This window comes from Danio rerio, chromosome 1, assembly GCF_052040795.2.
Source record: "Danio rerio strain M-AB ecotype USA chromosome 1, GRCz13ab, whole genome shotgun sequence".
Classification (NCBI taxonomy): Eukaryota; Metazoa; Chordata; class Actinopteri; order Cypriniformes; family Danionidae; genus Danio; species Danio rerio.
This window is the reverse complement of record NC_141021.1, coordinates 7630001-7656486: the sequence shown is the minus strand read 5'-3', so window position 1 is coordinate 7656486 and position 26486 is coordinate 7630001. Positions and strand designations below refer to the sequence as shown.

Below are 26486 nucleotides of genomic sequence, written 5' to 3'. Positions count from 1 at the left end.
TTATTAATATGATAAAATATTAATAATAATTATTAATATTACTAGAATTACATTATATTATATTATTTTATATTATTTTATGTTATTATATTTAATATTATTATTTATTATTAGTAGTATTATTATTTATATTATTTATTATATTATTATTTTATAATTATTATTATAATTACTATTATTATATTATATTATATTATAATATATTATAATATATTTTAATATTATTATTTAATATTATTATTTTATTATAAATATTATTATTATTTATATTACTATTATTGTATTATTATATAATATTATAATATTATATTATATTATATTATTATATTTTATTATTGTTATTATTATTATTAGTTATTATATTACTTTATTATTGGTATTACTTCAATATTATATTGCATTATATTATATTATTATTATTATTAATAGTATGGTTGTTATTATTATTATTATTATTATTATTATTATTATTAGTCTTATATAATAATAATATTATTATTAATAATTTTGTTATTAAATATTATTATTATTACTATTATTATATTATATTATATTCAATATTATTATTTATTATTTTATATTACTATTTAATATTTTATTATTATTATTATATAATAAATATTATTATTAATTATATTATTATTATTATTATTATATCAATTATTAGTATATTATATTATATTATTATATTTTAATATTATTATATATTAATATTATTATATTTTAATATTATTATTATTAGTATTGTTATTATTGTTATATTAAGTCTTTTTAGTTATTAAATTATTATATTATTGGTATTTCTTCTATATTATATTACATTATATTATATTATTATTGTTGTTTGTATATTGATGACATGTGCTCTTAACTTTCTAATCACACCGGTGTGATCATACATGTGAAAGGGTTACAGTGCAATGTAAAGGCTTTACAAGGTTTTTTGGTTATATAGGTTAGTCATTGGACAACAGTAGTTTGCTCTTTAGCCAATTGGAAGAAAAAAATCTTAAGGGGGCTAATAATATAAAAAATTAAAAACTGCTTTTATTCCAGCAAACTACTCTTTTGTCAAAAGGAAAAAACAAGATTATTTTGCTTACTCCATTGGCAGATTATTTTGCTTGTTTTAAGAAAAAAAAACTCACTTTCAGACCTTTCACACTTTCACACCTGCCTTATTTAGTTTGATTGAATCGCACTAGAGTTAATTTCCCTCTTGGTGCGGTTTGTTTGGGCAGATCGTACTCAAGTGCGCACCACAAGCGGACCAAAAAAGCGTACCGAAACCTGTTTGAAGAGGTGGTTTCAATACGGTTTCAAACAAACCCAGGAGCGGGTGCAAGATTTCTGCAAGATGACCATGTCGCAGTTTAGCAAAATTAATTCACGCCTCCTCCTGATGTGACGTGCGATGCATTAAAACATTGCTTTCCAGCCGTCGCCGCAGTTCATTCTCGAAATGTATAGCTTGTCTAAAGCAGGGATACAATCAGTCAGCGCAGTCGTCCCTCCATAGTAAAAAGCGAGATTTTGTGTCTGCCGGTTTGTTTACTTGTTCATTGGCATTTTCCCGCACGTGAATTCTGACCAATCAATAAGCAGTTTAGGAACTATGTTCAACAACATCTGGCCAATGAGAGATGTGGATTTTGTCAGATGAGTGCATTTTGGTTCTTTTCAACTGGTTCGGACCAAAGCCAGCAGTGTGGTGTGAAAACAACACAAAGACGGCAGAAAATGCAACAATGTATCATTTATTGCCCTTGTTCCGGACCAAATTAAGCTAACAACAGATGTGAAAGCACCCTTAATATCGGCATATTATTTCTGAAAACAAGACAATATGTTTTGCTTGTCTAGAAAATGCTTCTTGATTTAAGAACTTTTTGATAAGACAAAAAAATCTAAGTAAGAAAAGCATTTTTTGCAGTGTATTACTAATAAATCAGCCTCGTTTAATTCTCACTAAGCCTCATTTAGTTCTAGCACCTTGTAGGGATTATGGGAATTCTTGGTCAGCGTTTTGTGTAACCTGATTTATATCTTTAACATTATTTTTAATGGCAAGTTCTAACACAGGTGCCCTGGGTGTAAAAATGTGATGAATAGTCTGAAATATTTTCATTTTCAAATCTGTATCTAAGATGGTCCACCTGTCACCTGTGCCAGTAGATGTGGCTTTATGATAAGAAACATCTGCTATTTCAGACAATGCTTTCTCTGTATTCGCCAGATCTTGTAAATAAGCTTTAGAATTGAACATGGTGAGTGACGTGTAGAGTTGCTGGCCTCATTTTTCACATTACTTTGAAACTATACTGTAAAAAAATATCTGTAAATTAACAGCTTTCCATATTTCGTGATTAAGGTTTTTATTTTATTTTAGTTGTTTATGCTTTCGAATTGCATTATGGGACTTTGATTTCTTTTTATCCAACATTTTTTGATGGAGAAATGTCTGGAAAAGTTACTTTTATTGACTTTTTAGTTTGAAGTGATCTGTAGCCTGGGTTAGTGTAAATTATAGTACTACAGTATAGAGCTTACTGTTATTTTACTGACTTGATTCTCTCTATACACTGCCATATCATCCTGCACCCCAAGACTGATTACTCACTGAAGCCTGGTACCTGATGGGAGACCACATGAGAAAGCTAGGTTGCTGTTGGAAGTGGAATTAGTAAGGACAACAGGGGGCGCTCAACCTGTAGTCTGTGTGAGTCCTAATGCCCCAGTAAAGTGAAGGGGACACGATACCATCAGTGAACGCAGTCTTTTGTATAAGACGGTAAATCGAGGTTCTGACTCTCTGTGATCATAAAAAAATCCCATGGCACTTCTCGTAAAGAGTAGGGGTGTAACCAGGGTGCGGATTGCAGCTTATTTTGATGGTCAAGTAAATGAAAATATAAGTCAGTCTGGTCTTTACTCTAGTTTTATCATTGAATGTAATGAATAAAATTTGACTTTATTAAATGACTACTGTACATTTTTAGTTGTTATCCCTCACTAAATACACATTGCCAGTACCTCAATGGACCATGTTAGTACTGCTTTTTCCTTTAGGACTACCTTCTGCAAGCATTTCGCTCCATATAGACTTGACATCATAATGTCACTGCAGTTTTATCAGCTGCACATTCATGGAGTGAATCTTCTGTTCCAGCACATCCCAAATGTGCATTATTGGATTGAGATCTGGTGACTGTGGAGCCATTTGAGTATTATGAGCTCACTATTATGTTCAAGAAACCAGTTATAGATAATTTGGGCTTTGTGGAATGGCACATTATCCTACTAGAAGTAGCCGTCATGAGATGGACACGCTGTGGTCATAAAGGGATGGTCAGCAGCAATGTTCAGGTAGACTGTGGTGTTTAAAGGATGCTCAGTTGGTACTAAGGGGCTCAAAGTGTGCCAGGAAAATCTCCTCCACACCATTACAGCCCCAACAGCGGCCAGAACCACTGATACAAAACAGGATGGATCCAGGCTTTTATGTTGTTTACAACAAATTCTGATTCCACCATCTGAATGTTGCAGCAGATATTAAGACTCATCAGAAGTACAGTCTCAGTTTGCTCTTCTCGTCTGGCAGAAGTACACTCTAAACCCATTGGGTCAATATGGACAAATACAACATTGGGTTTAAAGTGAAATATAACATAAAAAACATTCACATGGTAGTTTTAATTTATTTGTAATTTAACTATGCTGTTAAAATAAAACCTATATAGCTATAGTATATCCTGACTTTTTCTAAATGTGTGTCAATTTCTAACATTGTTATGTTATAACAATTATAAAACTTCTTGAGTTCTGAGAATAGGCGGCACGGTGGCTCAGTGGTAAGCACTGTGGCCTTGCAACATAACTGGTTTGAGTCCAGTTTGCATTTCTGTGTATGGTTTGCATTTTCTTTCCATGTTGGCGTGGGTTTCCTCCGGGTGCTTCAGTTTCCCCCACAGTGCGAAACACATACGCTATAGATGAATTAGGTAAGCAAAATTGGCCTTATGGCTGATTTATACTTCTGCATCAACACTAGAGTTGGGTGATTTCGACCAATGTGGCATCGTACAATGTCTAATGTGAAACATCACGATTGACGATGGCATCGTCGTCATAGGCGTTGATGAATTAAATATTCATGAATAATTAATTATTTCATGACAAATTAATTATTTGTAGCCTATCGTTCAATTACCTGACTTGCATGGTCTTTGTTTTACCCATAAACAAATCATAAATAAATAAAAATAAGTTAAACACAAATTACCACCTGTCAATCACTTTTTCAGGCGGACTCTGGCATGAATAGGCAGAATGATCTGTGTCGTTATAATGGGGTTGACAAGCTTGGGTGCTAAAAAAGGTGCAAAACTAACAGGAACCAACCAAAGGTGTCTGAGGTTTTTGCTAAAATTACTAAGTACAAGCCTGAAAGTGAAAGACTGAAGCAGTGTACTGACGCTGTGACACATTACCTGATAGATTCAAAAGACAGAAGAGTCATTAGAAAGGGATAAGATGAATTAAATGTCACGTTTAACAACTACAGTGGGACATGATTCAGCGGTACATCCTTGATAAACTGTCCGATGTGCACTGCTCAAAGCATCCGTTGAGCTGGAGCTCAGACGAGCACATGACAGAGTGTGTGGCCACGTGATGTTCGTATAGTGTGGACGAAGGTTATTCAGAAATGCTAGATGTAACGCCAGTGTGGATGTGGATCGTTTTCGTCCTAAATACCATTTTAAAACTAAGCTGTATTAGTGTAAACTGGTCCTAAGTGTGTATTTTTCACTAGTGGGTTCGTGAAAGGGGGCGGGGTGGAGAATCGAGATGCCGGCTCAGCATCGTGACGTCTATTGGCTATCGACGATGGACGATGACATTGTCTATCGACCCAAACCTAGTCAACACACGCATATGGTACGGCGCAGCCTTCACGCGGTCAAATACCCCTCTACGTGGCCGACGCCGACACGCGCCTCTCAAATCATTTAACTGCAATAGTGCAAGCTCTGTGATTGGTTGGCTTCTTAGCAGTGATGAGTGTGAGCAGTGCTAAGAGCCTGATGGAGCAATTGACAAGTGACGAGTCTCTAGCTTAAACTTTTGCTTGGTGTTTACCTTATGATTAAATTGTTGCATATCTGCCGGTTCCCGCCTCTGAATGAGTGAGATTTAGCTACTTGTAGTGTTCAGAAAAAACAAAAAAACCATGAAAAAACAGGCAGGCGCCTAGCCAATAAATGCCTAGCACCTTTCTGTTTAAAAAAATGATAACAAAACATAACTTTACTTCAGACATCTTTCAAAACAACATATTCAGTGCAAAAAAACATTACTCTCCTGCTTGCTGGACAAAGTGGGTAGTATATAACTTATACACAATTACAGACTGTACTTGGTAGAGCTACGCATCGATGAACTTGCTTTTCAGTGTTTGAACTCTCAGTAATGATTAAATCACACTGAACTGAGCTAAACTGAACTTAAACACTAAAAAACTGAACTACACTGTTCCAGTTACTATGACCATTTATGTGAAGCTGCTTTGACACAATCTACATTGTAAAAGCGCTATACAAATAAAGCTGAATTGAATTGAATTGTACTATGAAAAATATTATATTTTAAAAGGTAACGAATTCTTAAAATATAACGACATATATTCAAAAGTTAATTTTAGTCTCAATTGAAGATTTGATTATAAATATGACATGACAATATGATAACAGTCAGACAAACCGTATATTGTCACACTAGTAGTTATAGAATTCTGTTAGTTCCACTGTAAAACTGACCTGAAAAAATAAGTTTAGTAGTCTACTTTATATTTGACCCAACATTGACTCACAACAAGCCAGCATTTTTTAGAGTGTATCTTCTTCAACATTTGATGTTTGAGTGTTCAGAGATGCTCTTTCGCAGACATCGGATTTATCATGTGGTTATTTGAGTGCATTGCCTTTCTATCAGCTCAAATCCGTCTGGTCATTCTCCTTTGACCTCTGGCATCAACAACACATTTTTGACCACAGAACTGTCACTTAGAGTATACGTTCTCTTTCCTTGACCATTTTCTGTAAACTCTAAGGATGGTTGTGCATGAATATGCCAGAAGATCAACAGTTATTGAAATACTCAGACCAGCTCATTTGGCATCATCAATCACGCCACACGCTAAGTCAGTCAAATCATCTTTCTTTCCCATTCTGAGGGTCGAAACTTCAGCAGATCATCTTGATAATGTCTTCATGCACAAATGTAGTACTTTTCCATTATATTGGCCAATAAGCAGTTGAATAAGTGTCTAATATTAAGTTCAAAGTCATATTTATTTTACAAAATATATTTTTAAAAATCCATCCAGGGAATTAAATGAATCAGTGGCTCTTTGTTCTAAAATGATATGTTAATGTGAGCCATCTGAATCGACTGAATCGCTTGGATGAACATGACTTTGGAATGCCAAATGAGCAACATTTAAAGATGGTTGTTTTAAGATTCAAGTATTTAGGTGGCTTTTTGGTGTCACCTTAATTCTAACAATAACAGCACAGGCTTAGACATTACAAAACTGCAAGACTACACTTCACGCTGAAGCTCTAATCTATGCAAATGCATGCTGGAGCTCTCTAAATGTTCCAACATACATTACACGGAAGGACTTTTATTACATAAAACATCAAGTATGCATTTCAATTGGCGTACAAAGCCAAGCAAGTAGATCTGTGCTTTCTCTCAGAACATTTTCAATTTGGGTGCAGTGCCTTGGAGACAATTGCCTCCTGGTATTGACCAAGAGCTTCCACCTCTGAAGTGAATCTTAACTCGTCTTCGCTTTGATGTATAAATAGGTCCTTCATGCTTGTTAGGCTTGCGCATCTCACTTTGAGCTCAGCTCCTCCCTCTCTTGTCATCCTGGCTGCTTGTACACCTTGGGGAATCCATTCTGCCGATGTCAAGGGAGCCCCGGATTACCATTACAATGATAGAGTTGACTGGAACAGCGGTGAGCAGCATGCGGCGGGGCTCCCAGTCTCGACTGAACAGTAAATACAGTACAGCGAAACACTAGACCTGTAGCCACGGCCCTCAGGCCTCTTCTTAATCCGTCCCGACCGTGTCCGGACCCCCCGTCAGGACAGCGGGGGAGGGGTGTGGAAGAGGGTGGAGTCACACCAGCTGGTTTGGTGCCTCCTGGCAGTGGCTTGATCTGCCATCTGTCCGACTCAGCCAAAAAACACACCCCTTGATTTCCCAATTCATGTTTCTCTCCTTGCTGTTCCAGGACAGGTGAGACCTAGCATGAAAGCATATGTCTGAGGGATCGATCAAGATGCTCTAATAAACTAGTCTGGTTTATACCGGTTTTAGATTTTGTGAACATTTACAACAGTGATGATTAAAATTGAATTGGCGAGGCAGTGGCGCAGTAGGTAGTGCTGTCGCCTCACAGCAAGAAGGTCGCTGGTTCGAACCTCGGCTCAGTTGGCGTTTCTGTGTGGAGTTTGCATGTTCTCCCTGCCTTCGCGTGGGTTTCCTCCGGGTGCTCCAGTTACCCCCACAGACCAAAGACATGCGGTACAAGTGAATTGGGTAGAATAAATTGTCTGTAGTGTGTGTGTGAATGTGTGTGTGGATGATTCCCAGAGATGGGTTGTGGCTGGAAGGGCATCCGCTGCGTAAAAACTTGCAGGATAAGTTGCCGGTTCATTCCGCTGTGGCGACCCCGAATTATTAAAGGGACTAAGCCGACAAGAAAATTAATTAATGAATGATTAAAATTGAAAAGTTTTTGCTTTATGTTTTTAAAAAGTTTGGCCTATGGGGGACAATGATGTCAAAATAATCCCTGTTTACATAGATCTGCAAAAACAACTGCTGTATTATGCATGCCAAGCCAGTAGTTGGTGCTGTCACTTTGTAAAAAATAAAAAAAAATAATAATAAAAACACTATACATTTATTTAGAGATGGTCCTTTAGTCCACAGTTGTTAGTTGTCAAGTACTTGTACAGGTCTATAAACTGACTGCACAGCACTCGACATCTAGAGCTGTGGCAAAATTGATTCTGTGACTTTTAAAATGCATTGCTATTCTGTCTTGAATCAATTCTGGGCATCGTTTTTAACAGCAGACAGTGCTCTAGGCAAGTTTTGAACAGTAGGTTGTGGTCTAGGCTAGCTTTTAAACAGGAGACAGCACTCTAGGCTGATTTTAAACAGTAGATGACGCTCAGCAGGCGGTGATCTAGGCTAGTTTTGAACAGTAGATGATGCTCTAGGCTAGTTTTTAAAACCTATTCTATCTTATATTGATTCTGAGCATAGTTAATAGCAAATGGTGCTCTAGACTACTTTCTAACAGTGGATGGCGGTCTAAGTTAGTTTTAATAGCAGACAGCGCACTAGACTAGTTTTGAACAGTAGATGGCGCTCTAGGCTAGTTTTTAAAGCCAGATCAAGCTCATAATTGCTATTCTCATAATTGCCATTGCTATTCTGTCTTAACTTGATTCTAAGCATAGTTCTTAACAGCAAATAATGCAGATGGTGCACTAGGCTAATTTTGAATAGTAGATGGTGCTCTAGACTAGTTTTTAACAGCAGATCAGTCTCAGAATCAATTCAAGACAGAATAACATTGTGTTTTGAGCTTGATCTGGTCTTAAAAACTAGCCTAGAGCACCGTCTGCCATTTAAAATTAGCCTAGAGTGCCATCTGCTGGTAAAAACTAGTCTAGAGCGCCATTTGCTGTTAAAAACTATGCTCAGAATCGATTCAAGACAGACTATCGATGTGTTTTGAGCTTGATCTGCTGTTAAAAACTAGTCTAGAGCACCATTCGCTATGCTTTGAGTCAATTCAGTACAGAATAGCAATGAGTTATGAGCATAGCAAATGGCGCTCTAGACTAGTTTTTAACAGCATATGGTGCTCTAGGTTCATTTTAAACAGTAGATGGCACTGTTGGTTAGTTTTAATAGCAGATGGCGCACTGGGCTAGTTTTGAACCGTAGATGGTGCTCTAGGCTAGTTATTAACAGCAGAGCAAGCTCAAAGCACATTGCTATTCTGTCTTGAATTGATACTGAGCATAGTTTTTAACAGTAAATGACACTTTAGACTAGTTTTAATATCAGACATCACTCTAGGCTAGTTTTGAACAGTAGATGTCGCTCTAGGCTAGTTTTTAAGACCAGATCAAGCTCAAAACACATTGCTATTCTGTTTTGAATGGATTCTGAGCATAGTTTTTTCCAGTAAATGGCGCTCTAGACTAATTTTAATAGCAGACGGCACTCTAGACTAGTTTTGAAAAGTAGATGGCGCTCTAGGCTAGTTTTTAACAGCGGAGCAAGCTCAAAAAATATTGTTATTCTGTCTTGAATTGATTTTGAGCACAGTTTTTAACAGCAAATTGCGCACTAGACTAGCTAATAACAGCAGATGGCGCTCTAGGCTAGTTTTGAACAGTAGATGGCGCTCTATGCTAGTTTTTAGCAGTAGATCAAGCTCCAAACACATTGCTATTCTGTCTTGAATTGATTCTGAGCATAGTTTTAACAGCAAATGGTGCTCTAAACTAGTATTTAACAGCAGATGGCGCTCTAGACTAGTATTTAACAGCAGATGGCGCTCTAGGCAAATTTTAAACAGTAGATGGCGCGCTAGGTTAGTTTTAATAGCAGACAGCACTCTAGGCTAGTTTTAAACAGTAGATCACACTCTAGGCTAGTAAAAGCAGATCAAGCTCCAAACACATTGCTATTCTGCCTTGAATTGATTCTGAGCATAGTTTTTAACAGTAAATGGCGCTTTAGACTAGTTTTAATATCAGACAGAACTCTAGGCTAATGGCAAATGGCGCTTTAGTATGTTCATTTAAAGAATCGGAACTGTAAAATAAAATGCTTCCATAATTTCTTTAGAGACCATACTGGGGGACAGAATAATCTTCCTTTCTCTTCCAACCCATCTGTTTTATGTGCGTCATCAGATAATATCAGGATGATGCTCACAGAATCAAACCCACGTCATATTTCAAACCCTAATGAAATATTGATAGACGATCCATAAAGATCAGATTTCAGTCAGGTTCCCTAATCAGTTCTTTTTCCCTCTCTCCCTTCAGGTGTTTCTCTCGATCCGATCACTTGGCACTGCACATGAAGAGGCACGTCTGAGGAGGAAGAGGAGGAGGCGGGAGGAAGAGACAGAGAGAAGGCCGAGGGAGAGAAAGAGGGGGATTATGGGAAAGAGCCGAATACCACTCAGGCCGTTGGCTCATCCCACTGGAGGGAGACCCCGGTGTGGAAACAACCAGCAAGAGCTGAACTTACACCAGGTCTTGAGGTTTGATCGGCGAGATGCAAGTCACATCTGACCATGAGGATGTACATTCTGCGGTCTACAGATCTGAGAAGGTGTTATGACAGCTCATGTCAATGTGCTTCAGTTGGTACTCACAACATCAATGACTTGATTTAGTTACGAATAATGCGCTCTCCAAGACCCATTAAAGATTTTGCCAATGTTACTTAGACATCTTGCGCATATTGTCACAGACAAAAGCTATTGTTGCTCCAGATTTAATTTGCTGCACCGTGCAGGACGTGAATGCATCTCCTTTGGAGAATATCGTAGCGATAGGACGTCAATCCAAAGAGATGGATTTTTGTTTGTTTGTTTCATTTTGAGCAAGGATTATCCTTCTGCTTTGATCCCGCCAAGATCTAAAGTGGAATGTCCATCTGGAGAAATCTGGATTTCAAAAGGCGACCAAGATGAATCGCTTTTATATGTGTATTTGACCGGAGGAGTGAAAGAAACGCTCTTACCTTCTTCATAGATGGACAAATCTCTCTCTTTCACATCCCTCCCTGCCAACTAACCAACCAACCGCTGCGCAGCGACACTTTGAGACTTTTTATAAAGAAAAAAAAATTAAGGAAGAGATCTTTTTGAATGATGACTATGTTATATAATTCAGAAGACTTCTTTTTTTGCTTTTCTCCTGTGGATGTGTACAAAATAGAAAAAGAAACAAAAATGGACCAAAAAAGAAAGAAAAACTGCCATATGCACAAGCGAAAAGTAGTGGATTCTACACTGGCACAGACCGCATCTGAGGTGGACTTCATTTCTTTAGAAACGCAAACTTTTAGTGGCAAAAAAGAAAAAAAGAAAAAAGCAATGTTGTTGTTGCACACGTTTTGAGCATTCCTCAACATTATTTATAACCCATGAAATGTTCCCCCATAAACTTGGGTTTCTTCGGGATTTCTAGGACTAGCATGAAATGAGAAAAGCACCATGGTTTATCTGCGGACTTCACAACAAAATAATGACTTCCATCATTCAAGGCAAGATTTGCGATCAGAAAAGTTTAGGTTGTGTAGAACGTCCCGAAAAACTGTCCGGACAGACACTTCCCATCTGTTATTTTAGTTTGGATGGTAGAAAGCATCATAAATTGAAAAAAAAAAAATAGTGTGCGTTTTGTGTTTCGCTGGTCCTATAGGTGGCATCTACATGTTTAGGCTTTGTAATGGGCTTTTTCTTACACATTACATATCTGTCTGCTTAGTGTTCCCGGTAAAAACAACTGTACAGTGTGAAAAAAAAAATGTATAGTAAAAGTGAGGTTTAAATTACAGCGTACAATCAAGTGTGGGATGTGAATGTAAGGTTGGATGATTGTGGACGGCCCTGCACTTATGCAATCATTGCTCACGATAGATCCTACTGTGGCTCATGCATAAAGATCTACACAAAGGCTCGTTGATGAAGGAATAACGCACATAAAATGAACAATCTGCCATTGTTTACTCACCCTCGTGTCGCTCCAAACCTTCTTTCTTCAGTGCAAGACAAAAGACGTTTTGAAGAATGAAGTCTCTTTTTTTCCTACAATCAAAAACAATGGGGGATTTCAAAGTCTGACAATTGGCATTAAAGCACTAAGATAAAGTAAATGTGAAAATATTCCAAATTTAACTTCATTTTAACGTCCACATATTCAAACTTGACACAATTCCAAAAAATACACAAAACAAAAACCTTTTGCAATTATCATTACAGCGCATCTTCAAAGCTATATCAGTCTTTTTAAGATAATTTTTGAAGCAAGCATTCTGCTTAAGTCATAAGCAGAAATAAACATGCCAACATGACGTCAGACGTCAGGACGTTGCATTTTGTTTGGAAATGAAAATCAGGTTGATATCAGAACTCAACGTCAGGTCGACATCAATGTCCAACCTAAAAATCAACCAAATATCAACGTCTAATGATGTAGTTGTGTTGACGTTACCAATATGATGTCTATCAGATGTTGGATTTTGGCTGCCATACCAGATGAACAAATGTCAGTATTTGACATCAATATGACGTTTGTTTAAGATGTTGGATAGATGTTGGATTTTAGTCACTTTCCAACACAACCTAAAATCAACCAAATATCAACGTCGGGTTGATGTCAGAACCCAACGTCAGGACGACATCAGTGTCCAACATCCAACCTAAAATTAACCAAATATCAACAGCTAATGATGTAGTTGTGTTGACGTTACCAATATGACGTGTATCAGACGTTGGATTGTGGTTGCCATACCCGACTATTATTCGACTAGTATTTGACATCAATATGACGTTGGGTTAAGATGTTGGCTAGACGTTGGATTTGGTCACTTTCCAACACAACCTAAAATCAACCAAATATCAACGTCATTTTACTTCATTATTAGACGTCAAAATAACGTTGTCCTTAGACGCTGGCTAGACATTCAATTTTGTTCACCTGACATAGCGACCTAAATCTAACTTGATATGAACATCTTATGACATTGTGTAGGTGTCGTCAAATAAACAGAAATAAATGACTACACATATAAAGTCTGTCCAACCTGTTTATTTGATGACTATTCTAGTTTTGGGCTATTCTTAGACATCTATTAGATTTTTACTGACTGCCTTACTTACTGTTTAGCCTTGTTCAAGCCAAGCTGTCTATGTTTAGATATCTATTAGACGTCTATTAAACACTAAATAGTTTTTCAACACCAAAGTCCACATAATCAAAATTGCAGGACATAAACATGATGTCAGATTGACGTTGTACACCATTGCTGTGTCAGGTCGACATCAATGTCCAACTTCCAATCTAAAATCAACCAAATATCAACGTCTAATGATGTAGTTGTGTTGACGATACCAATATGTCTATCAGATGTTGGATTTTGGTTGCCACACCTGACAACTAAATGTCAGTATTTGACATCAATATGACGTTGGTTTAAGATGTTGGTTAGACGTTGGATTTTGGTCACTTTCCAACACAACCTAAATTCAACCAAGTATCAACATCATTATACTTTATTATTTGACGTCAAAATAATGTTGTTCTTTGACATTGAATTTTGGTATTAACGTCTTATGACATTGTGTAGGAGGTTTGGACCTGACATGAAGATGAATAACTGTTCATATGATCCTGTTATAGCAGTCTTGTGTATTGTGGTGTAACTCAGCAAGCAATTTTTTGTTTTGTTTTTAAAAGATGTCTAATAGATGACTAATAGACATCTAAACATAGTCGTCTTGGCTAAAACAAGGCTAAATTTCGGCAGTCAGTGAAAATCTTAATAGACTTCTAAGATTAAGCCAAAACTAGACTAGTCATCAAATAGACAGAAATGAATACACTACAAATGTTAATGTTACAAATGGACTACAAATATAAAGTCTGTCTAATTTAATGACTAGTCAAGTTTTAGCCTATTCTTAGAGGTCTATTAGATTTTCACTGACTGCCCAAGTTTAGCCTTGTTTTAGCCAAGACAACTATTTTTAGATGTCTATTAGAGCCCCAGATCAGAGCCCCAGATCTAAAAATCTATAAAATGAGCACAGCACACCTAGATTTGATTTATTAATCCTTAACCAATGCAAACTATCCATAGTGTATAAATATGCATTTTACATCTAAACCCCTAAAATAGATGCTTAAAAATGGAAAAATATATGTAATTTAAATGACATACACATGTTTTATCGTTTCACAATCTCCAAAATCAAGTTCATAACTCCAAAAATGTTTGGCTTATATCTCATAAATCAGACTTTGTCAAGATTTCCAGTTCATATCTGACATATTAACACATTCAAGTCAGCAAAAATCATCTCTTTCTATGACATTTTATAACCACATCTCCAGATTTTACTCCTTTCATCCAGAAATAAGTGTTAGACAAGGATTGTTATGACTTGTTCACACTGTCAGTCAGTTCCTTGTCCTTTTCACTCACTTGTCTGACATGAACCAACGGGAGGCCTTGTCTGTCAGAATGGCAGTATGGGTAATGAGAATGGAATTCGGCTCTCCAGGCACTGGTCACCCCCTCAATGGGGCGTAACGGAGTAGGACCACACTGGGGGTCATACTCCACACTTATGCTGACCGGGAGATCTTATCGCAACTGCCCGACACAGTCAATTTGACCGTGTAGCCGGGTGTCGGCTTACTTCCCTCCCTGTCCACATTAGCTCCATGAAAAATAACAAAGACACAAGGTCACAGGAATCCAGAGCAGAGTCGCGCGCATCCCCTGTCCTCAAGAGACCGTCGCACAGACCATTTCAAGCTAAAATCTAGTGCACGAAGCTTGCTTTTCTTAGAGATTTAAAGAGATGGTTCACCGAAAAATTTAATTTAATGCATCATTTACTCACCCTCAAGTGGTTTCAAACCTTTGAGGTTTTTTTTTCTGTCGATCACAAATGAAGATATTTTGAAGAACAATAGCAATTAGCCTTGTTACCATACATCTAATTTTGAAATGTGTCATAAAAATGCTTAATATAAATGCCAGGATATGCATACATTTTTAAAAATGTGCATAAAAACTGAGTAGGATAAACTTTTTATTCGATAACACATAAAGGTGCAAAGGGTAGAATGGAAACACATTTACTGAATAAATTCTAGAGCATGCGCATCAAAAAAGTCATGTGATTTTGTTTTAATAGATCTTGCAATGACAAAAATAGTCATTAATGGACAAACTAGTTGACAGAGCACATTGTAAAATATCTAAAATGTTGTTTTTGTAATTTTAATATCCCTCAGCTAAAGCCCATCATCAAAGTGGTACACTAGTATTACCTCCAAGAGCTTCCCAAAGTCCGTCTCACGACTCGAATAATCAACGCATGTTTATTGTGTTTCGTTTTCTAAGGCACATATACCCGCAGTATAACTACAAGGCTTAATCTAGTCCTAGAGTTAAATGCATGTATGAGATATTGTAACAAAGCAAGTTGTACTGGTATACCTCAAAATGTGTCAGTACTATTGTTTTGTCTCAAGATACAAAACAGTAATGTTTTTGTAGTGTACGTTTATTAAAGTTATTTAAAAATCCTAATTGAACTAAAATCTAATCCTGGTTTAGACTAAGCCTTGTCTGTGACACCGGCCCTTAGTGTGTCATAAGAAAAAAGTTCACATTGGCTAAAATAATGCAGAAAATTCAGATTTTCTCTTTGCTATTTGCCATCAGTTTATCAGGAAGTTACCATTTTGGATGGAAACGGTGCTTCATTCGCATATGTTTTATGCGATATTTCAAATTTGCACATAGATTAAATCCACATCATTGAATGGAAACTAACTGACATTCATAATAGGGAAAATAACCTACTATAAAAATCAATGGCTACTTCATTTTTTGAAATATCTTCTTTTGTGATCAACAAAAGGAGGAAACTCGAATAGGTTGGGGCGAACAAGTTGGGGGTGAAAAAATAATGAGAGAAATTCCCATTTGTGGTGAACCAGCCCTTTAAGACTGCAACCTGGAGGTTTACAACATACCGTAAAAATTTGTAGTTCAAAATTTATATCAGAACATGATCGTGGGATATGCAAACAATAATATGCATCATGCTGTCCCACATTTTTGGGAAAAACAATCCAATATTTCCATAAACAACCAACACTACACTGTAAAAAAAATCTGTTATTTTTTTTTTTTTTCATCAGCTAAGATGCCAGAAAATAAATGTAAAATAACGGCTGTTAAATTACAGACGTTTACCGTTAAAATAACAGATGTTAAATTGCAGAAATTTTCTTAAATTAAAATTTTACGATATATTTAATTTTATGGTAAATTACTGTAATTTAACAGCCGTTATTTTATGTTTGCATATTTTACATATTTTACATTAAAATTGTATGAAAAATTTCTGTAATTTACCATCTGTTATTTTACGGTATATTTCTGTAATTAAATGGCCGTTATTTTATGTTTACATATTTTACATTGAATTTCATGAAAAAAAAAATTGTAATTTACCGTCTGTTATTTTACGGTAAATTTCTGTAATTTAATGGCCGTTATTTTATGTTTACATATTTTACATTAAATTTCATGAAAAAATTCTGTAATTTATCATCTGTTATTTTACGGTAAATGTCTGTAATTTAATGGCCGTTATTTTATGTTTACATATTTTACATAAAATTTCATGAAAAATTTCTGTAATTTACTGTCTGTTATTTTACGGTAAATTTCTATCATTTAACAGTCATTATTTTATGTTCACATATTTTACGTTAAATTTCTGTAATTTACCGTCTGTTATTTTACATTAAATTTCTGTAATTTAACTGACGTTATTTTATGATTACGTATTTTACGTTAAATTTCATGTTAAGTTACTGTAATTTAACTGCCGTTAATTTACGTTTTTATAAATAACAGATTTTTTTACAGTGCAGGTAACACAGGTGATCAAGCCTGGTGATGCTCATTGAAAGTGTTTATTTTAGGGGCTCCTGCGATACTCCTAGATGGATAAAACATATGAGAAACAGCTTATGAGTGAATATCACAAAACATGGCAAGAATATGCTCGGATCACATTTCATCTCAAAAACTAGAAGTGAAAACAATTGCGTTTACTACATCTTTTTAAGGTAAGTGGTTGCAAAAAGTTCATATGGACTGAATTTAAACAAATTTAAATGTAGTAACGTTCAATTTTTTGTTAAAATTCAGCCTAAATCAGTTGTTTAGAACCACTTACCTTTAAAAATGTAGTAAATTTAATGTATATTTTTCAGTCTAAAACATGAACTTGGGACTGTTTTTATTAATATTATTATCAACATATAGCAGGAACAAGCATCCATATCTAACTAAAACCTGTTTAACTGTTAATAATTGCAATATAAATGTCACAATTGTAGTTTTAATTAACTAATATATCCAGTTTTAGGGTGAAATATGTCCTGGCCATTTCTTGACCATCATGTTTTGTGAGGATCTGCAGTGCACCTGAATACAAAACTTTTGTGCTTGTGCTCAAATTCTCTTAGAGCTCGTCAAGTTATTGCAATCCACGAATCATGACATACGACGCTCTCTAACAGTTTCCCTCATGGACTTGACCATTTGTTCAATTTAAGTGCACCTTTTTCCTAAAAGTCCTTCTTTAACATCCTCCAGCAGGACCAATTAGGGACGTTACCTTGGTCAAAACCAGCTAATGTGTTTGTCTTAATGGACTCCAGAAGCCCCGCAGAGAAGCTCGTCGTCTACTATTTTTATGTGCACTGTCTTTTAGCATCCCTCAAGTGTGTATAAAGCGTGTGCGTTCGCCGCTTTTAAAATCGACAACTTACTGACCTTTCTGCTGTGGGATAATGCAATTATTTGTAATTACGATGCACACTTGCAGGTACATTTTTACATTTGGTGTACAATTAACAAATCCGACACGAGCAGAGACACTACTAAACATGCAGGGAAACACTATATTAGGAGTTTGAATGCATTTCATATCTTGTGAAACTCTGATTAGTCTGTTTTAGAGGTCCGTGCGTTGTTTTTGGATTGATGCATTAGTACATTTACGTTAGCAGCTGGCGTCCGTTCGCTCCCATTCGAAGCATCGTTTTGTTTTTTGTACTCTTCCATTGCTCAAAACGCTGTGCTAAAAGCTTTCAAATGGATTGTACGAAGCTGATAAACAGAGTGATTTCTAATGTCTGTTGCACTCGTAGCGTAGTTTTCCGGTTAAAGGCTTTTTTTCCACACTTCCTGCTGTAAGATAAATCCGATTCCTCTGCTTTTCGCGGGCATTTCATGCTTTCCACTTTGCTCCTATATTTATGCTGTTTTTTGATTTGTTTATTTTTCGTTTTATTTGCTGTAAAAAGTGTTTGCATATATTATTTGTATTATATGATGTTAGTATGACAATGTTCTTTATTAAGGAAAAAGGAAAAGAGTTTATTTTTGTTACCGGTTTGTTTCATAATTCTTTTTTAAATTGGTATTGTAATATATCTATGCAAGAACTGTTAAGTGAAGCATTTTTATTTAAGAATGTCATTATGTGTAATAAATGGTAGAATCTTACTGATGCTGTTATCTGTTTGTTATTTCTCGAGGGAAACGCTGAATGTCTTGTGTTGGAAATTCTTTATTGAGACATGTGGGTTGTTATGCAGCACCTTCGAGAAGTCCACATGACTCGAACACAAATCTAGCAAGTCTAAATAAGTCTACAAGTCTCCTTTGGTACAGCGTTCTCCTGTCTGTTATATGTTTTAGGAAGGGCAGTGCATAGAAAATAGGCCTGACAAGTTTAGTTTCAGGGTCTTGAATAGATCTTAAGGTTTTACACGTGCTCTGACCAGCTTAAAAGTATCGCCCAGAGAAAAAGACAAAGTTGTTGAGACCCTGCCTATAGCATTCGCATCACTTTTGAGATCTACCAGTGCTCAGGAATGCAATAGGTAGGCCCACATGGAATTTGCGTGCGCAGAATTCCACAGAATTTACACAGATTTTGTCGGCGCAATAGCCTAGTGGTTAGCGTGCCGACATATGGTGCAATAGCACGTCAGGGCGTCGCAAGTTCAAATCCCGGCTCGACAACATTTCCCTACCCTACCCCCTCTCTCTCTCTCCCACTTAGCTTCCTGTCTCCTATCTAAAAAAAGGCAAAAAGCCCAAAAAGCCCCCCCAAAAAAAAGAATTTCCGCAGATTTCTGCAGATTTTTAGCCCATTATTAATTCTGTTTTTTAACTTGAGTAAATGTGTAAATCTGAATTTATTCAGTTTTTATTCAGTAATTTATTACTTTTTATTTAATATATTAAGGGTTTAATTATGATACTCCGCTGGATACTCCCAAAATAATTCCGCAGAAATCCGCAGATTTTTACCAAAATTCTCTGCAGAAATAGCAAAAAACGTTGGCAGATTCCGTCTGGCCCTGGCAATAGGTTTATTGTCTCTGTCTTCTGCTAGAGTTTTCAATTAAATGATTTAATAAAAACCAAAGAGTATATATTATATATATTATTTATATTATGATAGATAGATAGATAGATAGATAGATAGATAGATAGATAGATAGATAGATAGATAGATAGATAGATAGATAGACAGACAGACAGACAGACAGACAGACAGACAGACAGACAGACAGACAGACAGACAGACAGACAGACAGACAGACACTATAGATAGATAGATAGATAGATAGATAGATAGATAGATAGATAGATAGATAGATAGATAGATAGATAGATAGATAGATAGATAGATAGATAGATAGATAGATAGATAGATAGATAGATAGATAGATAGATAGATAGATAGATGATAGGGAATTGTGTGTGCGCATGTATTAAATATATAACAAATATAAACATATGTAATAAATGAAGCTATAATATATTTATAACAGTATTTATTTTGGATTGGATTCTGTTAAAACAATACAGCAAACTTCAAAATTCGCCTCCCCAATTCACAGCACACTACTGATTATTTATATTTCTCATACAAATTATTAAAACCAAAAAACATTTGGAGTCAACATCATTTGTTAAATAATTTCCATCATCAGAGAGAAAGAGAAGCCAAAAATCTTCTGGGTAGCTTGCGCAGTCTCTTACACTTAATAAACTAATGGCTTCCTTGTAGCTATTTGATTCTTAATTACAGCCCGAAGATGCTCATGAATATATGTATGTCTTTCCATCTCTGCCTCTTTATATCTCTCTCTGTCTATCTCCAGCTTTCTCTCCTACTGTAGTTCAACCTCTCTCTCTCTCTTTCTCTCTCTCTCTCTTTCTTTCTCTCTCTCTCACTCGCTGTGCTGCAAATCTGGAGCGTTGATAACCAACTTGATGATTTCTCTTCCATTTATTAAGCCTTTGCCCGTGACAAACAGATAAAAGGGTAATTCAATAACTAATGGATAATTAGGGTGCAATTACGTACAAGAAAATGGCCTTGCACAGTGTATTAATTCTGCAAATGTATTCGGTATGGGTTATTCCCAAAAGGTTCCTCATCTATAACTAATGTACATAATTGAAACGGGCACCCTCATCTTACGATTCATTCACTTGTATCTGTCTGACTTATTGCCTATCATTTTACAATTATTCTGACATGATGGTTCATGTCTGGAGTGCTTTGGGGAATGGGAATCCATTTGCAATAAAGAAATATCTCTGAATATGACGTTCCTTAAGCTTAAAGGGTGAGTCGCACCAAAGAAAAAAAAAGACCACGTCCGGCTCGTATTTCACCCCTAAAATTAAACCGGAGATGAGATGAATGAATTTTATTTTAGGACCATTACAGTGTTAGATTCATTAAGCTCATTTTCAAGCCCAGTTCTCATTATCAGTGAGCAAACAAAACAATCTCATTACTATGATAAATGAACTAGAAAGAATTCATTCGAACTGTGAAATATATGTAATAAGAAGTATTTTTGCCATTTGAATGAATTAATTAATTGAATATTTGAATGAATGAATGAATGAATGAATGAATGAATGAATGAATGAATCAGTGACTTATATTAGATAATTAACAACACATACTGACAGTTTTTTTTATTTTATTTTTAATTCATTAAAACTATAATTTATATATAATATATATTATATATAATAACTAATTTAAGTGTTCAAATGAACTTTTGTTACTATAATTACTACTATGAATTAGATTTATGAATAATCACATCATTGTGCACCTCCAATCAACATGCTGTGGCACTTTATTTCTGAATAAATTTGCATTTAAAATAAATTGGGTGAATAAATGATTCATTCACAAAGATAACCATTTCCCCGTAGGCACAGGACGTCAATATGACGTCAGATCGACGTTGTATCCAAACGTTGTATCCAACAGACGTTGGATTTTGGTTGCCATACCTGACGGATAAATGTCACTACGTTGGTTTAAGATGCTGGCTTTCACCGTGTTCAAGGGATAGTTTGGAAAAGTCAAGGTTTTAAATCTTTAAATCAAAGGTTTTAAATATATATATATATATATATATATATATATATATATATATATATATATATATATATATATATATATATATATATATTAGGGATGTAACGGTTTTGTAAATACGTCATACCGCAATATTAATTTTTTTCGATATTACCGAAGTCGCATGACTCGGTAAAACTATAGGTCTGAGAAAATTTGCTCAGGCGAATGAAGCGAACGGGAGGTAGCGAAAACTACAATCCCCATCATCCCTTGCGGTCTGTTGTCGCTACAGATCCAGTAATGCGGAAATGGAGTGTGCTGCTAGAAGCGGGGATCAAAAAGAGCTGTAAAACTCTAAGGCCCCTTTTAAAAGAGTGCGTTTTAGTTTTAAAACAGCGTTGTAGAATGAAAACGATCCGCGTCCACACTCGCGTTTTACCCAGCGTTTCTGAACAGCTCTCCGTCCACACCAAAACGCTGAAAACGCACATCACGTGACCACACACACACTCTCAGGCAAGCGCTCCAGCATTTCTACCCAGATGAGAGCTCTGCTTGTCGGACTGCTCATCACGCATCTCCCGCTGGATCTAATCTCACTATATTTGCTAAACGTGATATTTTATTCATGTTGTTGTCTTTATCTAACGACATAGGCCAATTCCCTGACTTTGGTCATTGGAATCTATTAAGTTACTTGTTCACGGGTAACATGTTTTGGTTAAGCGCAAAGATAAGTTAATGATAATCCAGGTACATTGACTGATCGCTTGCCTTTATTTCCTACAATGTATAAACTTATTGTATGTTATACTTTTATAATTGTCGATTATTAAAACTGATATTCAGCAAAAGAGAGGGTGCGTTTCGTATTTTCACTGAAATTGAAAGGAGGTAGTTGTTATAGGCTCCGTTTTGTTTTAAATATCCACACAGTGAAGATGACGCTCATATATGCAGCACGACACCTCAACATTTCTGCTGTCTGTTAAGTTTTCTAATATTAAAAAGGAAACAGGGAGTTCCTTAAATCATGTTTACATTTTATTGTTGAGAAAGTGAAACAACGTAGCCAAGGTGATGTGAATGAAGTTATAAAGTACACTGTTCCCTTTGAAGATTTACCCGTGTCCTCGGTATGTTTTCCATATCAAACTGAGAAGGGGGAGACTGCAGCCTTGATCAAACTTGCGAAGTCTTAACTTACAAGAAGAGGATGCGAGACTGAACTGTGTGTGGGCTACTTAATATTGAGGAAAAGCCCCAATCAGAGAGGCGAACGTTTGCAGCCCCGCCTCCGTTTTCAGATGTCTCCGTCTTTCCCCATCCACACTGAGACGGAGCAGCAGCGTTTCAGAATGAAAACGGCCTCTCCAGCGTTTTCGAAACGCTCCGTTTTCGGCGCTCGAGAAATAAGTCATATAAGTCATATCTCTGTTGTCCCAGAAACCTCAGTACCAAATGAGAGGTTTTTTTTTTTCTGTTGCAGGGGACATTGTAAATGCCCAGAGATACCAGCTTTTACCAGATTATATTTATATGATAATTTTCCTTTAAACCCATCTCTATCTAAGTGAGTGAGTGATTAAATGTTGAATGTGATGAGTTTTCAACAATACTAAATTAAAAACTTAAATTTTTTTTTACATGGTTTAATATTTTTTTTGTTATTAAAATTGAAGTTCCTGTTTCAAAGCTTACAGATAGATGGCTAATTTGTATGTCATTGACACTTTTGGCACTTTTTTGGAGTATTTTCATAAGTTTTGTTTTTTCCTGTAAATGATTCAATAAATACCGTACCGTGAAATTGATACCGAGGTATTACCGTACCGTGAAATTCTGATACCGTTACATCCCTAATATATATATATATATATATATATATATATATATATATATATTTATATATATTATTTTTTTTATTTTTTTTTTAAGAACAGCAGTATCTCCAGCAGAAAAGATCTCTGAAGATGCTGTTTTAAATGGTAAAGAAATCAGTGTTGTTGAAACAAATGAAGGTGGCAGAAGTTAACAGTTTAGAATTATTTAGCCTAACATATTTACTGCTCCAAAATACTTTTAAATTTTTCTCAAATTAAAATGTGTTGTGTTCAAAGGGAAAAAAGTTGTTGTTATTTACCCAGACATTCAAAAAGAATATATTTTAGAGCTGTAATCGCAACACCTCAAAACCGTGATATTTATATCCAAGGTTTTCATACTGTCAGAATCTTATACCGGCCCATGCCTAGTTAGCTGGATGTTGGATTTTTAATTTTTAAACACAATCTAAACAAAATAAACCAAATATCAACTTTATTTATAGCTGCTATTGGACGTCAAAATAACATTATCCTTAGACGCTGGCGACCTAAATCTAACCTAATATTAACCTCATATGACGTTGTGTATCTGCTCGGTTACTTCATGCCTGAATCGGTCATTTGAATGAATTCAATGAATGAATTGACGTAGTTTAGCTTTTAATTTTGAGCTTCTAGTTTCATTTAGCTTATAAAAATAGAAATTATGGGATTTTTGTAGCCAAATTGTGTTCAACTAAATTGCTTTTAATTACATTTATGAATGATCATTTCATGTATTTTAAATGGATTCAAGTATTTTAATCATTTTATGGCATAATGTACAAAACAAAAAACTGTCCTGCATTCATATTATCTTCTTTTGATTTATATGTATTCAATTTTAGATAACATAATTTCATGAAAATTTTAATTAAAGCCGAAATACAATAATCTGTGTGTGTGTGTGTGTGTGTGTGTGTGTGTGTGTGTGTGTGTGTGTGTGTGTGTGTGTGTGTGCGCGTGTGTAATGAATAATAATCTTGTGTTGTAGTTTTGAAAGCTCAGCTGGTTGGACGTGAGAAATTCACTCAGCATTGTTGGTTTACTCAGCTCTTGGCCTCAGAATCAGGATCAGTGCATGTATATGAATTGAAGAGCTCACGTTCTGCTTTTGGCTTGGATTCTGCCTGTTTGCTTTAAACAAAGAGCATCCTGGGGGAATATTTCCTAGAAGCAAGAGAGTATGGGGAGACAGACACACAGAGAGAAAGAGAGAGAGAGCGCTCTGGGGCTTCACTGCCTGAAAACAGAGATGAGCTCATCAAACAGATACAACACTATACCCGCTTCTGCAGTTTATTTTAATTGTGCTCTGAAGACACTTATTTTGAGTCACACAGACCCTTTCAGTTTATCTGTACCGGTCTTAAAGTGTGTTCCTTATGCTAAAAGACATTAATCTGATATAAAAGATGTGATCATCTGCTGTAAAACATAACATTTCATAAATACTTGATTAATATAAATCATTAGTGCTACAGTTTTAGATATGAATTGTATTATTGCTATTGTTATAGTTTAAAAATTGCTTATAATTATTTACTTTTTTGGCGTTCATTTTCATTCAATTAAAATGCAATTTGATCAAAATATAGTATTTATAGTATTAATATGTAATTAAAATGTATGTAGGTTTATATGTAAGATTTTTAGCATTAATATTTATATAATTTAAATGCATTTTGGTTTATATATACTATGTGTAGAGTTAAAATTTAAAACTAATGTTTGTAGGTTTATATATAATATTTTTGCATAAATATTTATATAATTAAAATGCATGTATGTTTATACACACCATTTGTAGTATTAATATTTAATTAAAAAGTATGTAGGTTTATATATATATATATATATATATATATATATATATATATATATATATATATATGTATATATATATATATATATATATGTAGCATTAATATTTATTTAATTAAAATGTATGTGAATTTATATATACTATGTGTAATAATAAAGTTATTAAAATGCATGTAGGTTTATAAATCATATTTTTAGCATTAATATTTATATAATTAAATTGTATGTAGATGTATATATCATTTTAGCATTAATATTTATATATTTTGAAAAATGCATGTAGGTTTATATATGCACTATTTTTAATATTAACATTTAATTAAAATGTATGTAGGTTTATAATAGTTTTAGCATTAATATTTATACAATTAAAATGTATGTAGGTTTCTATAGTATTTTTGTATTAAAATTTGTTTAATTTAAATGTATGTAGGTTTAAATACAGTATAATATTTTTAGTATGAATATTTAATTAAAATGTATATAGATTTATATATACATTATTTAGCATTAATATTTATATAATTAAAATGTATGTAGGTTTATATATATATTTTGTGTGTGTGTGTGTGTGTGTGTGTGCGTGTGTGCGTGTGTGTGTGTGTGTGTGTGAGTGTGTGAGTGTGTGTGTGTGTGTGTGTGTGTGTGTGTGTGTGTGTTAATAATTATTTAACTTAAATGTATGTGGTTTACATAAAAAAAGAGCCTTAGTCTAGGGTTAATGCCTAATACAAGTGTATAAAGTTAATTATAACTAAATTATAAATAAAAATGGAACTAATTTAAAAAGTAAAGCAGCTCATATACATAATACCATTTGATGCCAATGCCCATTGATCAAAACAATAACCCCGAATATCACCTAAGATATAACCCTAAACTAACCCAGTTGGTCCTACTTTTATTTTGTATGGCATAAATTCACCCAACAACAGACCTTTCTTATTTATAGTTATTATTTTTTTTATGTGAACATGCATTCTCTACATGAATCTATTTTCAATACAACTGAATGGTAAATCATATTTTATCGTATGGAAATTGTCATATTTAATAACTTTAATTGGATTGGTTTTTAACTGCAAAGTATTAGACCTTGTGTCTTTTTTTCCTTATGTTAGTGGTATGCAAAAACTGATAAATCTGAAATAAATCGCACATCCATACTGATGCATACAAAATGCACTGGTTTTGATGGTTACAATTTGATAGTCTGTAATGATTTTACTAGTATTTGTATTAGAAAACAAAACTATTGAGGTGGTTCCTTTAATTATTTCCTTCTGAATGCTCACATATGCTAGCAGCAGGAAGTCTGAGGCGAGGTGGACTTTCATAACCACTGCTTTGATCACACATACATAAAAAATCATAGCCCACACCAACTGCACAGACTAAACACTCTGCCCTTCAACCTTGAGGTCTGTGATCCTACTCTGTGA

At 34.9% G+C, this 26486-nt stretch overlaps 1 protein-coding gene and 1 long non-coding RNA gene across 5 annotated transcripts in view; one reads left to right on the top strand and one right to left on the bottom strand.

Annotated features, from left to right (window-relative positions):
• The window catches only part of klf7a (Kruppel like factor 7a), an 89261-nt gene extending 70808 nt beyond the window's left edge, over positions 1-18453 (top strand). Inside the window, 2 exon segments of one of the 3 annotated variants that reach the window (NM_001020643.2) lie at positions 10158-12206; positions 13256-18453. In NM_001020643.2, the coding sequence (NP_001018479.2) occupies positions 10158-10209 (52 nt within the window). In that variant the 3' untranslated portion in view covers positions 10210-12206; positions 13256-18453. 3 annotated transcript variants of the gene reach the window in all.
• The window catches only part of LOC141384432 (uncharacterized), a 175556-nt gene that overhangs the window by 136336 nt on the left and 12734 nt on the right, over positions 1-26486 (bottom strand). The window contains exons 3-5 of one of the 2 annotated variants that reach the window (XR_015476149.1): positions 11859-11932; positions 5631-7321; positions 1253-5418 (exon numbers count right to left, since the gene is read on the bottom strand). This is a non-coding gene — a long non-coding RNA (uncharacterized LOC141384432). Of the gene's footprint in view, positions 1-1252; positions 5419-5630; positions 7322-11858; positions 11933-26486 lie in introns of those variants that run through there. The other variant, XR_015476148.1, reaches the window with a different exon arrangement.